Here is a 19,614-nt window from a genome sequence, read left to right on the forward strand (position 1 = left end):
CCTGAAACTCTTTCTAAAGACTGGTGACATCTAGTGGAAGCCCTAGGAACTGCAATCGGAGACGAATTCAACCTATTATAAAAGTGCCAGCCATTGAAATCAGTGGTATGCTGAATTTTCTATATTTTTTTATGGTTTGTCCTCGGGGTTTCGCCTGCCATTTCAGTTTGTTATACTCACAGACATTATTTTAACAGTTTTAGAAGCTTTAGAGTGTTTTCTATCCACATCTACCAATTATATGCATATCCTAGCTTCTGGGCCTGAGTAGCAGGCAGTTTACTTTGGGCACGCTTTTCATCCGAATGTCAAAATACCGCCCCCTATCCCAAAGAAGTTAAGGCCACTCCGTCCTCTACTGCTGGTTCCAGCTCCGTGAGAATGCAGTTGGACAGTGAAGATGAAGAGGATTTCCTTGCCAATCTATGATTCATCATATTTACAGTACGTATGCAAGGAGTGGACTTTCTGGAACTGGCGGAGACACACAGCTGATGGTGGCAGTGTGTACTGCAGTGTGTGCGAAAACATTGGCAATATCTGGAGGAAACCATTGAGCAGCTAGCCAGCCAAGCAGCACAACAACCTGGAGAGAGCTGGAGAGAGATGCTTAGCGCATACATCATTATATGAGTTAAGTTGCTTGTTCAATAAGATAGCATATATACCTTGTTATTAGCCTGTACTTGTAATTGTTGATCATTTAGGTAGAATGTTAACTAACTACCAATACACTGCTTAAAACTATAATGCTCAGAATGTGTCGGTTTACTAGTTAAAAATAAAATAAATAAAATGTAATTGTGCAATAATGTTTAAGTGTTCAATAATTCAATGTGTTGTTTTGAAATAAAAATGTGATCATATAAAAATGTGTTGTGTTTATATTACTTTTATAAATAAAAATATATGATAATAAACAAACAAATCTAAACTAACAAATGTCAATTCATATTGTTTGCCGAGATGGCCAGTCAATTTGAGTAACGTTATTGTGTATTCTACGTAATCTTTCTCAAAGGAAAAGAGAGACACTTGGCTAGTGCGTTGACTACAGAACCTGGCTGTGAAATGCAATGGTCATCTCAGTTTCTGGACTTGAAAATGTTTGACCTCTGTCATTGCCAACAAAGGGTATATAACAAAGTATTGAGATAAACTTTTGTTATTGACCAAATACTTATTTTCCACCATAATTTGCAAATAAATAAATTAAAAATCCTACAATGTGATTTTCTGGATTTTTTTCTCAGTTTGTCTGTCATAGTTGAAGTGTACCTATGATGAAAATTACAGGCGTCTCTCATCTTTTTAAGTGGGAGAACTTGCACAATTGGTGGCTGACTAAATACTTTTTTGCCCCACTGTATTTCAAGGCCTACCTTCAAACTCAGTGCCTCTTTGCTTGACATCGTGGGAAAATTAAAGGAAATCAGCCAAGACCTCAGAAAAAAATTGCAGACCTCCACAAGTCTGGTTCATCCTTGGGAGCAATTTCCAAATGCCTGAAGGTACCACGTTCATCTGTACAAACAATAGTACGCAAGTATAAACACCATGGGACCACATATAAACACCATGGGACCACGCAGCCGTCATACAGCTCAGGAAGGAGACACGTTCTCTCTCCTAGAGATGAACGTACTTTGGTGCGGACAGTGCAAATCAATCCCAGAACAACAGCAAAGGACCTTGTGAAGATGCTGGAGGAAACAGGTACAAAAGTATCTATATCCACAGTAAAACAAGTCCTATATCAACATAACCTGAAAGGCTGCTCAGAAAGGAAGAAGCCACTGCTCCAAATCCGCCATAAAAAAGCCAGACTAAATCAAATCAAATTCAATCAAATTAATTTATATAGCCCTTCGTACATCAGCTGATATCTCAAAGTGCTGTACAGAAACCCAGCCTAAAACCCCAAACAGCAAGCAATGCAGGTGTAGAAGCACGGTGGCTAGGAAAAACTCCCTAGAAAGGCCAAAACCTAGGAAGAAACCTAGAGAGGAACCAGGCTATGTGGGGTGGCCAGTCCTCTTCTGGCTGTGCCGGGTGGAGACTACGGTTTTCAACTGCACGTGGGTACAAAGGTCGTACTGGAGAAATGTCCTCTGGTCTGATGAAACAAAAATAGAACTGTTGAGCCATAATGACCATCGTTATGTTTGGAGGAAAAAGGCGGGAGGCTTGCAAACCGAAGAACACCATCCCAACCGTGAAGCACGGGGGTGGCAGCATAATGTTGTGGGGGTGCTTTGCTGCAGGAAGGACTGGTGCATTTCACAAAATAGATGGCATCATGATGCAGGAAAATTATGTGGCTATATTGAAGCAACATCTCAAGACATCCGCCAGGAAGTTAAAGCTTGGTCGCAAATGGGTCTTCCAAATGGACAATGGGGGTCATTTAGCATACTTCTAAAGTTGTGGCAAAATGGCTTAAGTTCAACAAAGTCAAGGAGGCCTACAAACCTGACTCAGTTACACCAGCTGTCAGGAGGAATGGGCCAAAATTCACCCAACTTATTGTGGGAAGCTTGCGGAAGGCTACCTGAAACAACATTTGACCCAAGTTAAACAATTTAAAGGCAATGCTACCAAAAACGAATTGAGTGTATGTTAACTTCTGACCCACTGGGAATGTGATGAAATAAATAAAAGCTGAAATAAATCATTCTCTCTACTATTATTCTGACATTTCATATTCTTAAAATAAATTGGTGATCCTAACTGACCTAAAACATGGAATTTTTACTGGAATTGAATGTCAGGAATTGTAAAAAACTGAGTTTATATGTATTTGGCTAAGGTGTACGTAAACTTCCGACTTCAAATGTATATACCTACCTACCTGTACTCAAACAGGTGGCTGCTGTTAATGTGTCACTGAGAGAGAGAGAGAGAGAGAGAGAGAGAGAGAGAGAGAGAGAGAGAGAGAGAGAGAGAGAGAGAGAGAGAGAGAGAGAGAGAGAGAGAGAGAAAAACACAAGACACCTGCCAGTCTAGAAAAGCAACCTAGGTGGTAACAACGGCTGCATTCCCCAGATCTGTATATTTGCTCTGGAAGGGTTCTATTCTCTGACTAGGGACAAAAGGAAAGTTAGTTTGTTATTGTTGACCATTATTGTGTGGATTTGAAGGAGTGATGTCAGACTTTCCAGATAATGTGGCCACTGAGACCAGCTCAACCCAGTCCCAACAGGGAGGGTCCAGCTTTCAGCTTGCCAGTATTTCCATGGACCTGGGCTTGATCAAGAGCATTCCTGGAATCCTGATGTTGGCTGAGATAGTGAGTGACAAATACCAGTTTCACCTTTGTATTTACTTTATCCATCATCAAATCAAGTTTATCGGTCACGTACACAGATTTGCAGTTGTTATCGCAGGTGCAGTTTGTGTTTCTAGTTCCAACAGTGCAGTAAACCTAGCAAAATAAATGTTTTTGTCTCCTGTACCCAGTTCATTTTTCCTTCTTTCTCTGTCCTACTCCTCATCTTCTAGGCCAATCTATATCTATCTATCTTTTCAGAATCCCTGTTTTCCTCTATCTTAATGTTTTGTATGGGCTTGAGTTATAACTAGTGGTTGCGAAGAGTTGTAGTAATGGACACACACTGGGACATTAATCAGGTGACAGCTTGTTTTATTTTAACATAACATAAATGAAGAATTGTTTTATGCAAAACGTCCTGTGTCTTGAGTATGTTTTATGTTTACATATTTACATAATGTATTGATAATTAACAGTACATTCAGAGAGTCATATGTAAAGCACATATTTCAATATGATGCCACTCCCTTTGAACCTGTAGTACATGTGACTAACCCGGCTAGGTGGGTCACTGCACTAGGCTTTATATCACACCCTTGATAGCCATTTCAATAATTACATGACAAAGAAATATCAGGACTCACACTGTTCCACTTGAGTATAGTGGTACATACTTGTTAAATGTGTGTGTCAACAGCCATTACCCATGATTATAGACATCTCATAACACAAGACATCACATTCCTACTATAATTGAGCATTAACAATAACATTAATATGAATTGCTGGACCCTGTGATGGTATTGTTCAATCATGTCAACTCAGCCAGATATTTTGAACCCTGATGATTTTGTGAGCCCATATCTTGGATCTTCTATATTCATTATAGGTTTACTGCAGTTGATTGTTAACACGGATATACGCCCACACACCCTACACAAAACCAGGCAGGCACACTCAAACACACACACCTTAAATTGACACAACTTAAACAAACCTGCCTTAGGCCTCAGATTTACTCCTAATAAAGCCTTTCACAGTACCAGTCTGTCCTGAGCGAAGAGAAATTAATCGAGGGACTACCTGAAAAGGGGTTCGTTTGAAAAACATTTGTTTAGGAAGTGATCATGCTAAATTAAGTCATATACTGTATAAAAGTAGAAATTCTCCTGACTGTAGGCCTATACTTTGGCAATATTACGCCCTCGTGTACACTGTAGACAAACGTAGGCCTACATGACTGTACACTGTAGTCCTTTCCAGCTGTCAATGACCAAAAGCAACCTATTTTGACTCATGGGTGGAATGTTATTAATATTTCTCATAATTTCATAAGATAAGATTTCTTTAATAAGCTGATGAAAACCTGGTGTTTCAATGTCAAACAGTTTTGTTATATTTCAATCTTCTGTGATGTGTAGAAAGTGTAATATTAGTATGCAAACTCAAAATGGAATACATTTCAACTCTATATCCGACATGGTACAGGTGTCTTCTTCTCATAACCATACTTCTGTTTTGAAGTAGATTTGTTTAAGCCTACTGGGGCGGCAGGGTAGCCTAGTGGTTAGAGTGTTGGACTAGTAACTGGTAGGTTGCAAGTTCAAACCCCTGAGCTGACAAGGTACAAATCTGTCTTTCTGCCCCTGAACAGGCAGTTAACCCACTGTTCCTAGGCCATCATTGAAAATAAGAATTTGTTCTTAACTGACTTGCCTAGTTAAAAAAAGACTACTAAGAATCACTCTGTTTGGCCCTCACTAATTTAGCCCACTGCAGTAAAAGGTTAAAGCTTTTTTTTTTATTTGCTATTTGTGTGCTTACACCTCTGAAACTCAATAGTGAGAGAAGAAAAAGTAGTTGACAATTTGAGATATATCAATGTTTTGTAACATATGGCACCCGATGTTTCATTATTAATACATTCGATGTGACAAAACTTAATGGAAGTAGATTTATGCAAATATTTAAAAACAGAACAACTATTAAAACTCAATTCATTTGAATGTTGTCATATTGAGTGGTTAAAGTTACAGGTACAATATGAGAGGGTATAAGAATGAGGATGTTATGCTTACCATTATCAATCTTTGACACGTTTACCAGGTATGTGGGTTAACCTGCAGATCAAAACTTGATCCCTAAATACATACAGTGCCTTGCGAAAGTATTCGGCCCCCTTGAACTTTGCGACCTTTTGCCACATTTCAGGCTTCAAACATAAAGATATAAAACTGTATTTTTTGGTGAAGAATCAACAACAAGTGGGACACAATCATGAAGTGGAACGACATTTATTGGATATTTCAAACTTTTTTAACAAATCAAAAACTGAAAAATTGGGCGTGCAAAATTATTCAGCCCCCTTAAGTTAACACTTTGTAGCGCCACCTTTTGCTGCGATTACAGCTGTAAGTCGCTTGGGGTATGTCTCTATCAGTTTTGCACATCGAGAGACTGACATTTTTTCCCATTCCTCCTTGCAAAACAGCTCGAGCTCAGTGAGGTTGGATGGAGAGCATTTGTGAACAGCAGTTTTCAGTTCTTTCCATAGAATATCGATTGGATTCAGGTCTGGACTTTGACTTGGCCATTCTAACACCTGGATATGTTTATTTTTGAACCATTCCATTGTAGATTTTGCTTTATGTTTTGGATCATTGTCTTGTTGGAAGACAAATCTCTGTCCCAGTCTCAGGTCTTTTGCAGACTCCATGGCTTTCTTCTTGCCACTCTTCCATAAAGGCCAGATTTGTGCAATATACAACTGATTGTTGTCCTATGGACAGAGTCTCCCACCTCAGCTGTAGATCTCTGCAGTTCATCCAGAGTGATCATGGGCCTCTTGGCTGCATCTCTGATCAGTCTTCTCCTTGTATGAGCTGAAAGTTTAGAGGGACGGCCAGGTCTCGGTAGATTTGCAGTGGTCTGATACTCCTTCCATTTCAATATTATCGCTTGCACAGTGCTCCTTGGGATGTTTAAAGCTTGGGAAATCTTTTTGCATCCAAATCCGGCTTTAAACTTCTTCACAACAGTATCTCGGACCTGCCTGGTGTGTTCCTTGTTCTTCATGATGCTCTCTTTGCTTTTAACGGACCTCTGAGACTATCACAGTGCAGTTGCATTTATACGGAGACTTGATTACACATAGGTGGATTGTATTTATCATCATTAGTCATTTAGGTCAACATTGGATCATTCAGAGATCCTCACTGAACTTCTGGAGAGAGTTTGCTGCACTGAAAGTAAAGGGGCTGAATAATTTTGCACGCCCAATTTTTCAGTTTTTGATTTGTTAAAAAAGTTTGAAATATCCAATAAATGTCGTTCCACTTCATGATTGTGTTCCACTTGTTGTTGATTCTTCACAAAAAAAATACAGTTTTATATCTTTATGTTTGAAGCCTGAAATGTGGCAAAAGGTCGCAAAGTTCACGGGGGCCGAATACTTTCGCAAGGCACTGTATTTGGATTATGCTTTTTTATTGAGAAAGAGTTATGTTTGCCCTCCTGATCTTGTCTAGGTTACTAAGTAATACTGTCAAGGTTATTTGACAGAACTATTATATTCCTGTCTGTGCTGCTGATTAATGCTCAGTGGGTAGTGTAGATTACTCCCAGGTATTCTACACTGCTCTTCAAGAGGACACTGACTTGATCTGGCGTGAAGACTTGGATTAGAGACTCAATAGAAGGTTCACCTGTTCAAATGTCAGCTAAATGTTTCTGAACATGTATCTTGTTCTGTCTCACTCTCCTCAGGGTCTTGGCCTGCTGCAATGGGCTCTAATTGCCAGTGCCTCCTCCCTTATTCCTGCCTATGGCTGGGTGATGTTTGTAGCCGTTACACTGTGGCTGCTCACCATTATCCTCTTCTTCATGCTCTTCTTTGGCGCCTATCACAAACTCAGCTCTGTGCCTTGGCCAATGTTGGTGAGTGTCCTAATCCACTAACCTCTGGTGTGATTGCTGACCTGACCTCAGGCTTATGTCGAAGTGGGTAGTTGAAGTGGGTTGTTCTATGAAAATTGTGGCTGTTTTAACAGCTTGATGCATTTTGGTATTTTTACTACATTAAATAAAATAAAAATGCTTGTGTTGCTTTTTTGTCACTAGCGTTACCTATATCTTAATGACGATTCAGGCTTTACAATATGTCATTTGACTATTTCATTTGCATATATAATCAAAGACATAAAGCGTTAATAATAATATTAAGAAATGTTTTTGATTAGAAATAATTGACATTAAGGAAAACACTTTTTTCTATAATAACACCTGTGACGGTAACACCAGTGACCGTAACACCAGTGACTGCAACACCAGTGACGGCAACACCAGTGACAAATCTGTGTATATAATGGCGCTGAAGTAGATGGCTGCCGTTTTACGATCCCGTAATCAATTCCAAATCAAATCAACTCAAAGTTTATTTGTCACGTGCGCTGAATACAACAGGTGTAGACCGTACAGGGAAATGCTTACTTACAGGCTCTAACCAAAAGTGCAAAAAAGGTATTAGGTGAACAATAGGTAGGTAAAGAAATAAAACAACAGTAAAAAGACAGGCTATATACAGTAGCGAGGCTATAAAAGTAGCGAGGTTATATACAGACACCGGTTAGTCAGGCTGATTGAGGTAGTATGTACATGTAGATATGGTTAAAGTGACTATGCATATATGATGAACAGAGAGTAGCAGTAGTGTAAAAGAGGGGTTGGCAGGTGGTAGGTGGGACACAATGCAGATAGCCCGGTTAGCCACTGTGCGAGGGCACTGGTTGGTCGGCCCAATTGAGGTAGTGGTGGCTGGGGTCTTTGACCATTTTTAGGGCCTTCCTCTGACACCGCCTGGTGTAGAGGTCCTGGATGGCAGGCAGCTTAGCTCCAGTGATGTACTGGGCCGTACGCACTACCCTCTGTTGCCGTACCAGGCAGTGATGCAACCAGTGCTCTCGATGTGGCAGCTGTTGAACCTTTTGAGGATCTCAGGACCCATGTTATAGCAAAAGAAATTGTGCTATTGTGTATATATTTTTTGTGTTATTTGTAACTTATTTTGTATATAAGGTTTCTGCCACCGTGTCTTATGACCGAAAAGAGCTTCTTGATTGATATCAGGGCAGTAATTATTCACCCCGTACTGGAGGAATTCTTCTTCTTCATGGAGTCAGACTGGAAGGATTTCCTTTGGACGCCTGACAGGGCCCTCATCCCCATCATTCGCAGGAGGAAAAGATGGAGATATCGGGGACGAAAGTCCGAGTGCCTTGTCACCGAGAGGGTAATTTACCTTTACCATCGGTTCTATTAGTCAACGTACAATCAATCGATAATAAAATAGACAAACTACGAGCACGTATATCCTACTAACGGGACATTAAAATCTGTCATATCTTATGATTCACAGAGTCGTGGCTGAACGACGACATGATTAACATACAGCTGGCAGGTTTTAAGCTTTTTCGGCAGGATAGAACAGCGACCTCTGGTAAGACAAGGGGCGGCGGCCTACGTATATTTGTAAACAACATCTGGTGTTGTTCTCTAGGTTTTGCTCGTCTGAGGTAGAGTATCTCATGATAAGCTGTAGACCACACTATTTACATCTATATTTTTCGTAGCTGTCTATATACCACCACAGACTGATGCTGGCACTAAGACCACACTCAATGCGCTGTATACAGCCATAAGCAAATAGGAAAATGCTCATCCAGAGGGGGCACTCCTAGTGGCCGGGTACTTTAATGCAGGGAAACTCAAATCCGTTTTACCTCATTTCTAACAGTGTGTTAAATGTGCAACCAGAGGGAAAAAACTCTAGACCAACTTTACTCCACACACAGAGACGTATACAAAGCGCTCCCTCGTTCTCAATTTGGAAAATCTGACTATAACTATATCCTCCTAATTCCTGCTTACAAACAAAAACTAAAGCAGGAAGCACCAGTTACTCGGTCAATAAGAAAGTAGTCAGATGAAGCAGATGACTGTTTTTGCTAGCACATACTGGAATATGTTCCGGGATTCTTCCGATGGCATGGAGGAGTACACCACATCAGTCACTGGCTTCATCAATGAGTGCATCGATGGCGTCGTCCCCACAGTGACTGCACGTACACACCCACACCAGAAACCATGGATTACAGGCAACATCCGCACTGAGCTAAAGGGTAGAGCTGCTGCTTTCAAGGAGCGGGACTCTAACCCGGAGGCTTATAAGAAATCCCGCTATGCCCTCCGACAAACCATCAAACAGGCAAAGCGTCAATACAGGACTAAGATTGAATCGTACTACACCGGTTTCAACGCTCGTTGGATGTAGCAGGGCTTGCAAACTATTACAGACTACAAAGGGAAGCACATCTGCGAACTGACCAGTGACACGAACCTACCAGACAAGCTAAATTACTTCTATGTTCGCTTCGAGGCAAGTAACATTCACAAGGCCGCAGGGCCAGACGGATTGCCAGGACGTGTACTCTGGCAACTGTCTTCACTGACATTTTCAACCTGTCCTTGACTGAGTCTGTAATACCAACATGTTTCAAGCAGACCACCATAGTCCATGTGCCCAAGAACACTTAGGCAACCTGCCTAAATGACTACCGACCCGTAGCACTCACGTCTGTGGCCATGAAGTGCTTTGAAAGGCTGGTCATGGCTCACATCAACACCATTATCCCAGAAACCCTAGACCCACTCCAATTTGCATACCGCCTCAACAGATCCACAGATGATGCAATCTCTATTGCACTCAACACTTCCCTTTCCCACCTGGACAAAAGGAACACCTATGTGAGAATGCTATTCATTGATTACAGCTCAGCGTTCAACACCATAGTGCTCTCAAAACTCATCACTAAGCTAAGAACCCTGGGACTAAACACCTCCCTCTGCAACTGGATCCTGGACTTCCTGATGTGCCGCCCCCAGGTGGTAACAACACATCCACCACGCTTATCCTAAACACGGGGGCCTGTCTGTGGTGAGTGCTCAGTCCCCTCCTGTACCCCTGTTCACTCATGACTGCATGGCCAGGCACGACTCCAACACTATCATCAAGTTTGCCGATGACACAGGGGTAGGCCTGATCACCGGGAGGAGGTCAGCGACCTGGCAGTGTGGTGCCAGGACAACAACCTCTCCCTCAATGTGATCAAGACAAAGGAGATGATTGTGCCCCCATTCTCATCGACAGGGCTGTAGTGGAACAGGTTGAGAGCTTGAAGTTCCTTGGTGTCCACATCATCAAAAAACTATCATGGTCCAAACACACTAAGACAGTCGTGAAGAGGGCACGACAAAGCCTATTCCCCATCAGGAGACTGAAAATATTTGGCATGGGTCCTCAGATTCTCAAACGATTCTACAGCTGCATCATCGAGAGCAACCTGACTGGTTGCATCACTGCCTGGTATGGTAACTGCTCGGCCTCCGACCGCAAGGCACTACAGAGGGTAGTGCGTACAGCTCAGTACATCACTGGGGCCAAGCTTCCTGCCATCCAGGACCTCTATACCAGGTGGTGTCAGAGTAAGGCCCTAAAAATTGTCAAAGACTCCAGCCACCCTAGACATAGACTCTTCTCTCTGCTACCGCACGGCAAGCGGTACCGGAGCGCCAAGTGTTGGTACCAAAAGGCTTCTTAACAGCTTCTACCCTTAAGCCATAAGATTCCTTCCACTTGTTTTCATTTGTTTTCTTAAAACTTCTTAAAGCAGTGTTGGTTAGGGCTTCTGAGTAAGCATTTCACTCTAAGGTCTACACGCCTATTGTATTCGGCACAAACATTTGATTTGACTTGAAATATATTTGATTTGATTAGATTTTTGCAACATAACTGTCTGACATATGTTTCATTAACAATAAAACACTTCAATTAAAACTTAAACAAATATCTGACTTTTAAAATTGTTTTTCCTGGTGGTTAAGGCGGGGGACAGGAAAGTCACCATTGTCGTAGAATGACCCGTGTAGTCTCTGCTATGCTGCATTTTTGCTATACATTTATTTCAAAGTTATTTTGTAATAGTTATTCAATGTAAAGTAACTTTGAAATAAAATGTAGGCTGTATTCATCAACATCTGTTTTCTATCTTGTAGGTTATGGTGTATAATGCTATGGCAACCGTTTTGTACCTCACAGCATTTCTGGCCAATGCTGCATCAGTCGCTCCTTACATTTCAACATACTTCTACGGCCATATGGCAGCTGCTGCGGTAAGTCTAGAACAGACAACTTAATATCTACAGATATACAAAGACATGCAGACACTAGACTGAAACATAGGCACATGTAGGCTGGCTTACTTGTTAATTGGTTGAAGAGTTCTGATCAGTTGATGAGCGACAGAAACACATGAGAAGCCCTTGTTTAAACAAGCGCTCCCTTACATAGGGCCACATAGATTGAGACTGAGTACATTACGTTCAATACTTGCACATTTGTGTATAGTCACAAGATAACCTTCAACAGGATGTGCTGATATCTATGTTCTGGCTAGGATGAATAGAAAACACAAAAGTGTGTTTCTGGCCCTTCCACTTTCTGGCACTCCTAAATGTTTGACTAAAGAGGCAGGACTGATGCGTCATGTGCACACCTGACTGTGACAGGTTCAAAGATAAAGAGAGATGGAGCTAGAAAAAATGTAAGGTAGATGTGCTTTTATGGTGTGGTCTCTCTCCATGGCAATCCTGGCCAGAGTCCATTTGCTATTTACAATGAGGCACATGACCAAGCCCGTTGATCTTCCTGGGAGGAACAAGCCAGTCACCATAACGTTGGCCCTGTTGCACAAGACCCAGGGCTATTAGAGTATATCTAACAGGGTTTGTCAACAGTAATTGCTCCTGTAAGTCGCTCTGGATAAGAGTGTCTGCTAAATTACTAACATGTTAATGTTTCACCATGCATACATATGTAGGATCTTAATTTGAGCCAGTTTGCTACAGCAAGAAAATAACCCTACTGCAACAGGAAATGTGAATTATTATTATTATTATTATAAGAATTGACATTTTTTTCTGGGGTTGATACATTTTTCGCAAGAAAAACAAAATCTAAATGGATATTAAAAACTTCACAAGCCTTTTTAAACCTCAAATACACTACAGTTCTCCTACAACAAGGTGATCAAATTAAGATCCTACATCATAGTGTGTTCAAAGACTTGTATCTCCTTCCTTTCACAACCCAGGAAAACAGTAGCCAGGTGACTCTAGCCAATAAAGATTCTCCTCCTATTTTCACAAACATCACAGTTTGATGTAGGTCAGGGGTCAGTATTTATGTGTATGTAGATAAAATATTTTATTTTTGCTTTGGGGAGAATGTAGCTACAATATACTGTACCAGTCAATAGTTTGGACACATCTACTCATTCAAGGGTTTTTCTTTATTTTTACTATTTTCTACATTGTGTAATAATAGTGAAGACATCAAAACTATGAAATAACACATATGTAGTAATGAAAAAAGTGTTAAATGTTTTATTTAAGATTCTTCAAAGTAGCCACCCTTTGCCTTGATGACAGCTTTGCGCACACTGCATTCTTTCAACCAGCTTCATGGGGTGGTTGCCTGGAATGCGTTTAAATTAACAGGTGTGGTTTGTTAAAAGTTCATTTGTGTAATTTCTTTCCTTCTTAATGCATTTGAGACAATCAATTGTTTTGAGACTAGGTAGGGGTGGTATACAGAAGATAGCCCTATTTGGTAAAAGACTACAAATTATGGCAAGAACAGCTCAAATAAGCAAAGAGAAACGACAGTCCATCTTTACTTTAAGACATGCAGGTCAGTCAATCCGGAAAATGTCAAGAACTTTGAAAGTTTCTTCAAGTGCAGTCACAAAAACCATCAAGCACAATGATGAAACTGGCTCTCATGAGGACCGCCACAGGAAAGAAAGACCCAGAGTTACTTCTGCTGTAGAGGATAAGTTCATTAGAGTTACCAGCCTCAGAAGTTTCAGCCCAAATAAATGCTTCACATAGTTCAAGTAACAGACACATTTCAACATCAACTGTTCAAAGGAGACTGCGTGAATCAGGTCTTCGTGGTCAAATTGTTGCAAAGAAACCACTACTAAAGGACACCAACAATAAGAAAAGACTTGCTTGGGCCAAGAAACACGAGCAATGGACATTAGACCAGTGGAAATTTGTTCTTTGGTCTAATGAGTCCAAATTTGAGATTTTTTGTTCCAACCGACGTGTCTTTGTGAGACAGAGTAGGTGAACGGATGTCCTCCGCATGATTGGTTCCCACCATGAAGCATGGAAGAGGAGGTGTGGGGGTGCTTTGCGGGTGACATTGTCAGTGATTTATTTAGAATTTAAGGCACACTTAACAGGCATGGCTACCACAGCATTCTGCAGCGATACGCACTCCCATCTGGTTCGCACTTCGTGGGACTATCATTTGGTTTTCAACAGGACTATGACCCAACACACCTCCAGGCTGTGTAAGGGCTATTTGACCAAGAAGGAGAGTGATGGAGTGCTGCATCACATGACCTTGCCTCCACAATCACCCAGCCTCAACCCAATTGAGATGGTTTGGGATTAATTGGACCACAGAGTGAAGGAAAAGCAGCCAACAAGTGCTCAGCATATGTGGAAACTCCTTTAAGACTGTTAGAAAAGCATTCCAGGTCAAGCTGGTTGAGAGAATGTCAAGAGTGTGTGAAGCTGTCATCAAGGCAAAGGGTGGCTACTTTGAAGAATCTCAGATATAAAATATATTTGGATTTGTATGTGAATCAATTCATATGTGTTATTTGTTCTGATGTTTTCACTATTATTCTACAATGTAGAAAAAATAAAGAAAAATCCTTGAATGAGTAGGTGTGTCCAAACTTTTGACTGGTACTGTATGTTTGTGTCATTTTTGTTGCAACGCATATGGCATGACAACAAATGATGACAGAGGAGTTGGCTACAGCCCAAAGAGATCTGGCACCTAGTACTGGCAGCCTGCCTGCATATCATTAACATTGCTAGTCAAAGATTCAACAATCTCAATGAACTGACATTCGAGGAAGAATAGTTAACGCAGGCATGTACTGTATCTTATGATAATAACATCCTTCTCTCATCTGATTGTCTCTTACTATGTGTTTGTCTCTTGTTCAGTTTTTTGGCATTGTGGTGACTTTGTTATATGGAGCCAGCACCTTCTTTTCCTATTTGGCATGGAAGGGGGATGGAGGTAATGCAGCCAGCCACTCTGGTCCTGCATAGGACTACTCTACTATCTGTCCTGATAAACCCTCTCCATACAGAGAGACTTGGACAGTGTGAACCGAACAGTGTGACAAGTAGAGGAGATTCCAAACCTGTTCATCAAAGGACGAGTGTTTTTATATACGGTATACTTTTTAAAAAAGAAGCAGGACATCAATAGCCTTTTTTTAATGTCAAAATGGTGACTGGAGTGAAGACTGGAAGCATTTTGCAGACCCTTTCAAAGTGTGTTGCTATGGTAACCCTACCACTGCACATCCATCAGTACACTCACTCATCATGACTCACTCACATACATGCTCCCATACATAACCACTATGATCACATACTGTAGGAAAGTGTAATGAATGATACATCTATTTATACTGTAATAAAGGGGGTAGGTAGCCTAGCAGTTAAGTGTGTTGGGCCAGTAACCGAAAGGTCGCTGTTTCGAATCCCTGATCCAACTAGGTGAAAAATCAGCTGACGTGGGGGTGGTGATATGCAAAAAACAAATTTCTAATTCACATGTGTATAATACACATTTGTGTATGTGTGAAATAGGACAAATGTAAGCACCCACCTAATTATTATAATACTTGTAGATACACAGGAATCCCAATGGGTTACACGGTCTGTGTGCAACACACGTTCAGAAACATATTTTTATATATTATTTTTTCACCATTGTGAAGACCAAGAGAATCATGTGTACTGTTTATCCATATCAGTACACCTTTTCAAATAAAGTAGATTGTGATTTTACAAAATTATTTCATGTCTTTATTTGAAACACTTATTTACAGGCAATGGGACACAAGACTATGTACAAACCAGTGAAACAAATACATTTAATTAAAACACTTAAAATATTATTCTCAGTAAAGACTGCTACATACAGTGGGGAGAACAAGTATTTGATACACTGACAATTTTGAAGGTTTTCCTACTTACAAAGCATGTAGAGTTCTGTCATTTTTATCATAGGTACACTTCAACTGTGAGAGACGGAATCTAAAACAAAAATCCAGAAAATCACATTGTATGATTTTTAAGTAATTAATTTGCATTTTATTGCATGACATAAGTATTTGATCACCTAACAACCAGTAAGAATTCCGGCTCTCACAGACCTGTTAGTTTTTCTTTAAGAAGCCCTCCTGTTCTCCACTCATTACCTGTATTAACTGCACCTGTCCACACACTCAATCAAACAGACTCCAACCTTTCCACAATGGCCAAGACCAGAGAGCTGTGTAAGGACATCAGGGATAAAATTATAGACCTGAACAAGGCTGGGATGGGCTACAGAACAATAGGCAAGCAGCTTGGTGAGAAGGCAACAACTGTTGGCGCAATTAATAGAAAATAGAAGAAGTTCAAGATGACGGTCAATCACCCTCGGTCTGTGGCTCCATGCAAGATCTCACCTAGTGGGGCATCAATGATCATGAGGAAGGTGAGGGATCAGCCCAGAACTACACGGCAGGACCTGGTCAATGACCTGAAGAGAGCTGGGACCACAGTCTCAAAGAAAACCATTAACACACTACGCCGTCATGGATTAAAATCCTGCAGCGCACGCAAGGTCCCCCTGCTCAAGCCAGCGCATGTCCAGGCCCGTCTGAAGTTTGCTAATGACCATCTGGATGATCCAGAGGAGGAATGGGAGAAGGTCATGTGGTCTGATGAGACAAAAATAGAGCTTTTTGGTCTAAACTCCACTCGCTGTGTTTGGAGGAAGAAGGATGAGTACAACCAAGAACACCATCCCAACCATGAAGCATGGAGGTGGAAACATCATTCTTTGGGGATGCTTTTCTGCAAAGGGGACAGGACGACTGCACCGTATTGAGGGGAGGATGGATGGGGCCATGTATCGTGAGATCTTGGCCAACAACCTCCTTCCCTCAGTAAGAGCATTGAAGATGGGTCGTGGCTGGGTCTTCCAGCATGACAACGACCCGAAACACACAACCAGGGCAACTAAGGAGTGGCTCCGTAAGAAGCATCTCAAGGTCCTGAAGTGGCCTAGCCAGTCTCCAGACCTGAACCCAATAGAAAATCTTTGGAGGGAGCTGAAAGTCCGTATTGCCCAGCGACAGCCCCGAAACCTGAAGGATCTGGAGAAGGTCTGTATGGAGGAGTGGGCCAAAATCCCTGCTGCAGAGTGTGCAAACCTGGTCAAGAACTACAGGAAATGTATGATCTCTGTAATTGCAAACAAAGGTTTCTGTACCAAATATTAAGTTATGCTTTTCTGATGTATCAAATACTTATGTCATGCAATAAAATGCAAATGAATTACTTAAAAATCATACGTGATTTTCTGAAATTTTGTTTTAGATTCCATCTCTCACAGTTGAAGTGTACCTATGATAAAAATTAGACCTCTACATGCTTTGTAAGTAGGAAAACCTGCAAAATCGGCAGCGTATCGAATATTTGTTCTCCCCACTGTAGGACAAATGTTGTACTAATATTATTGAAATTATTTTACAGAAAGGGATCCCATTGGTTCAAATGAGAAAGAAGGATCTGAGAAAGCACCATCGACCAAACAGCCTAGGACTGAATGTACCAGGTTTCGTCTTTCAGGCTTCATATACTGTTTGTTGTGGAGGGCTATGAGTACAATAAAAAAAAAAAACATTTAAGTGTTTTCCCATTGCTGGTGCATATAGTTCTCCTAACCACCAATGCCAAGGGCTGAGCAACTAGGCTACTGTTTAGTCTGTCTAAAATGCTTGACCTACAAACACCTTCTGGCATACGTGTTAATAATGTAACGGGCACAAAACTCAAGTCATTGAGCACAAATTTTATAAAAAACAATGTACCCCACCCTGAGGACAAAGGTGTCTATCTTAACCAGAGAAAGGCTATTTGTAAAACAAAGACCAACCTGACTGATACCATTCCCATTGCAAACCTACAACAGTTCAAATACAAAAGCTGTGGGAAAGACAGATGTTCCCTGTGGTCCCCTGTGACTGGAGGGCATGGGCAAGACAAACAATTATGTTCTGTTGTCAGCAGCACAGTGCACTATTGGTCATGTGTTTGGGGATGACTCTTCATTAGTTACTTCAGTTTTGTTGTTGTTCTGGAGGTGATGGATTTGGAGGATGTAGAGCTGAGAGACCTCACCACTAGGCCATCACTGAGGTCAAGCCCTCGGCCCTCCCTCTCCTGCAGACAGAGGAGGTATGGGTGCTGTGACACGTCACACAACCACAAAGAGACAGAATCCTCAACACAAATTTCTCTCAACAAATCACTAGTACATACGTATCCTAAAATATAATGTACATCCAATTCCAAACATTGAGTTTTTACTCACTGCTCTGTAATCAATGAACATTTCTTTGAAGGTCATAAAGTCTGTAAAAGTAAGCAACATGTCGAAGATGTCTCCTGACACTTCGTCTTTGTGCTGCCTGAAACATAGAAAAGAGTGAAAATGTATTTTTGTGAAATGAGAAACAAAAACTTTGCACTCTGCAGTTAGATGTATTTGGTTTACATGGGGCAACGTGCCGCCTGGGGTGCCACCTACTGGCCTAATGTGTCAGAGTGCAGTGGTTCCCAACGAGGGGTGCTAGGACCCCTGGGGGTATTCGTGAAGACTCATGAGACCATAGGCTTACTGGAAGAACAAAAGAGCTGGTGGTACTGTAACCGAAAAAGGTTACTCCTGAGTGGAAATGGTTTACATACTTGAGTAGCTGAGTAAATGTGCTCATGTTGAAACCGGGAATTCTCTCCATCAGCTGCTGCTCAAGTTGTTTCTCAAGCAGCTCAATCTGAAGAGGTAGAAGTAAACATCAGAATATGTATGACACGTTCACATAGATTGTTTTTTCAGACCTTCTACCTTACTTGACAGTTGATGATGAGGCAGGCAGATGAACAGAGTATAGTGCCTTACATATTCGTTGAAGATGGGTGTATAGGTGAGTTTGTTCTCCTCGGAGTCATCAAACTCCAGGTAGTGTTTCTCCATGAAGCTCTGTTGCATGTGCTGGAAGTCGTCCTCTGAGGAGAAAATTGAGAAGCATTAGCGAGCTATCCATTTAACGTTGATACACTAAAACATGTCTAGAACACAATAAAAGTTTTTTTTGTCCAATTTACCCATGATGATGTCTTCAATACTCCCAATGACAGCATCAAAGGCTGCATCTGAATCTGATGAGCTGGGGAGGGTAAATCAGTCAGCAACCAAACATATCAACATTAATCATTCTCTTCTAAATTAACGTTACTTCACTCACTCACTTCCTCATAGACATACTGACACGTATGCACACACACATACATACATACATACATACATACATACTTTGAAACAGCAAAATTCTCCTCATCCAAATCCACCATTTCAACGATGTTCTCGCCACCACCCAGCGGATCTTTCAAAAAGACAAGACATTGCATAATACATTAGATAACGATATCATTTCAACATTTGATGCTAGCTAGCCTAGCTGAGCAACCATTGCTATATTTCTCTGGCTATTTTCGTATTATTTAAAATTAGTCAAGAACTCACTTCGCTCTTTAACGTCCATTCTTAATCTATTTAGTTAGCAAACTACGTAGCTGTCTAGCTAATTGATTTTTTGTAATCGCTACCAAGGCAACAAAAAAAAAAACCTCCCTTCAGTAAATTCAGTCCGGTAAAGAAACAGATCCCAGCTGATTAGTTCCGGAAGTACAGTAGAGTACAGTACGGTCAGGCCATAGAATTGAGAATTATAATAATTTGATAGCACCTCTATGGGTCAGGCACTCAACATCGTGTAAACTGAAATTAATGTTAAGTGCGTTTAAGTCCTTTATTGCAATCATGGACTGTACATTAATTTTCCCTTTTCTGTCCCATGATAATGCAGAGTACATATCATGTAATTCATTCTGACTGATGGGTTTAGTTGTGAATGTAGGCCATGGCTAAATCATGTCAATAATAATGGCATCTTTGACAAACAACAACATCTCACTTTTAAAAGTTTATATTTCCAAATAATGTTGACTCGTCCTATAATCGTATTTGTAGTCAAAGCATACATTGGAGAAAAAAAAGACTGTTTCAGAAACTC

General features: G+C 41.0%; 2 protein-coding genes across 2 annotated transcripts; one reads left to right on the forward strand and one right to left on the reverse strand.

The window, feature by feature from the left end:
* Positions 1-2,902: 2,902 nt before the first annotated feature.
* Positions 2,903-15,279, forward strand: pllp (plasmolipin). The gene is made up of 4 exons (XM_021597215.3): positions 2,903-3,289; positions 7,037-7,207; positions 11,381-11,497; positions 14,417-15,279. Exons 1-4 carry the CDS (start codon positions 3,146-3,148, stop codon positions 14,522-14,524), a joined length of 540 nt encoding a protein of 179 aa, XP_021452890.2. The 5' UTR covers positions 2,903-3,145; the 3' UTR covers positions 14,525-15,279.
* On the reverse strand, positions 15,270-19,233 carry LOC110520135 (ADP-ribosylation factor-like protein 2-binding protein). Its single transcript, XM_021597236.3, has 7 exons — positions 19,065-19,233; positions 18,855-18,924; positions 18,647-18,708; positions 18,441-18,547; positions 18,230-18,315; positions 17,853-17,949; positions 15,270-17,701 (listed from the first exon to the last, which is right to left on the reverse strand). Exons 1-7 carry the CDS (start codon positions 19,081-19,083, stop codon positions 17,594-17,596), a joined length of 549 nt encoding a protein of 182 aa, XP_021452911.3. The 5' UTR covers positions 19,084-19,233; the 3' UTR covers positions 15,270-17,593.
* Positions 19,234-19,614: the final 381 nt, after the last annotated feature.

The sequence above is a fragment of the Oncorhynchus mykiss genome, chromosome 1 (assembly GCF_057628025.1).
Source record: "Oncorhynchus mykiss isolate SJ-2025 chromosome 1, ASM5762802v1, whole genome shotgun sequence".
Taxonomy (NCBI): domain Eukaryota; kingdom Metazoa; phylum Chordata; class Actinopteri; order Salmoniformes; family Salmonidae; genus Oncorhynchus; species Oncorhynchus mykiss.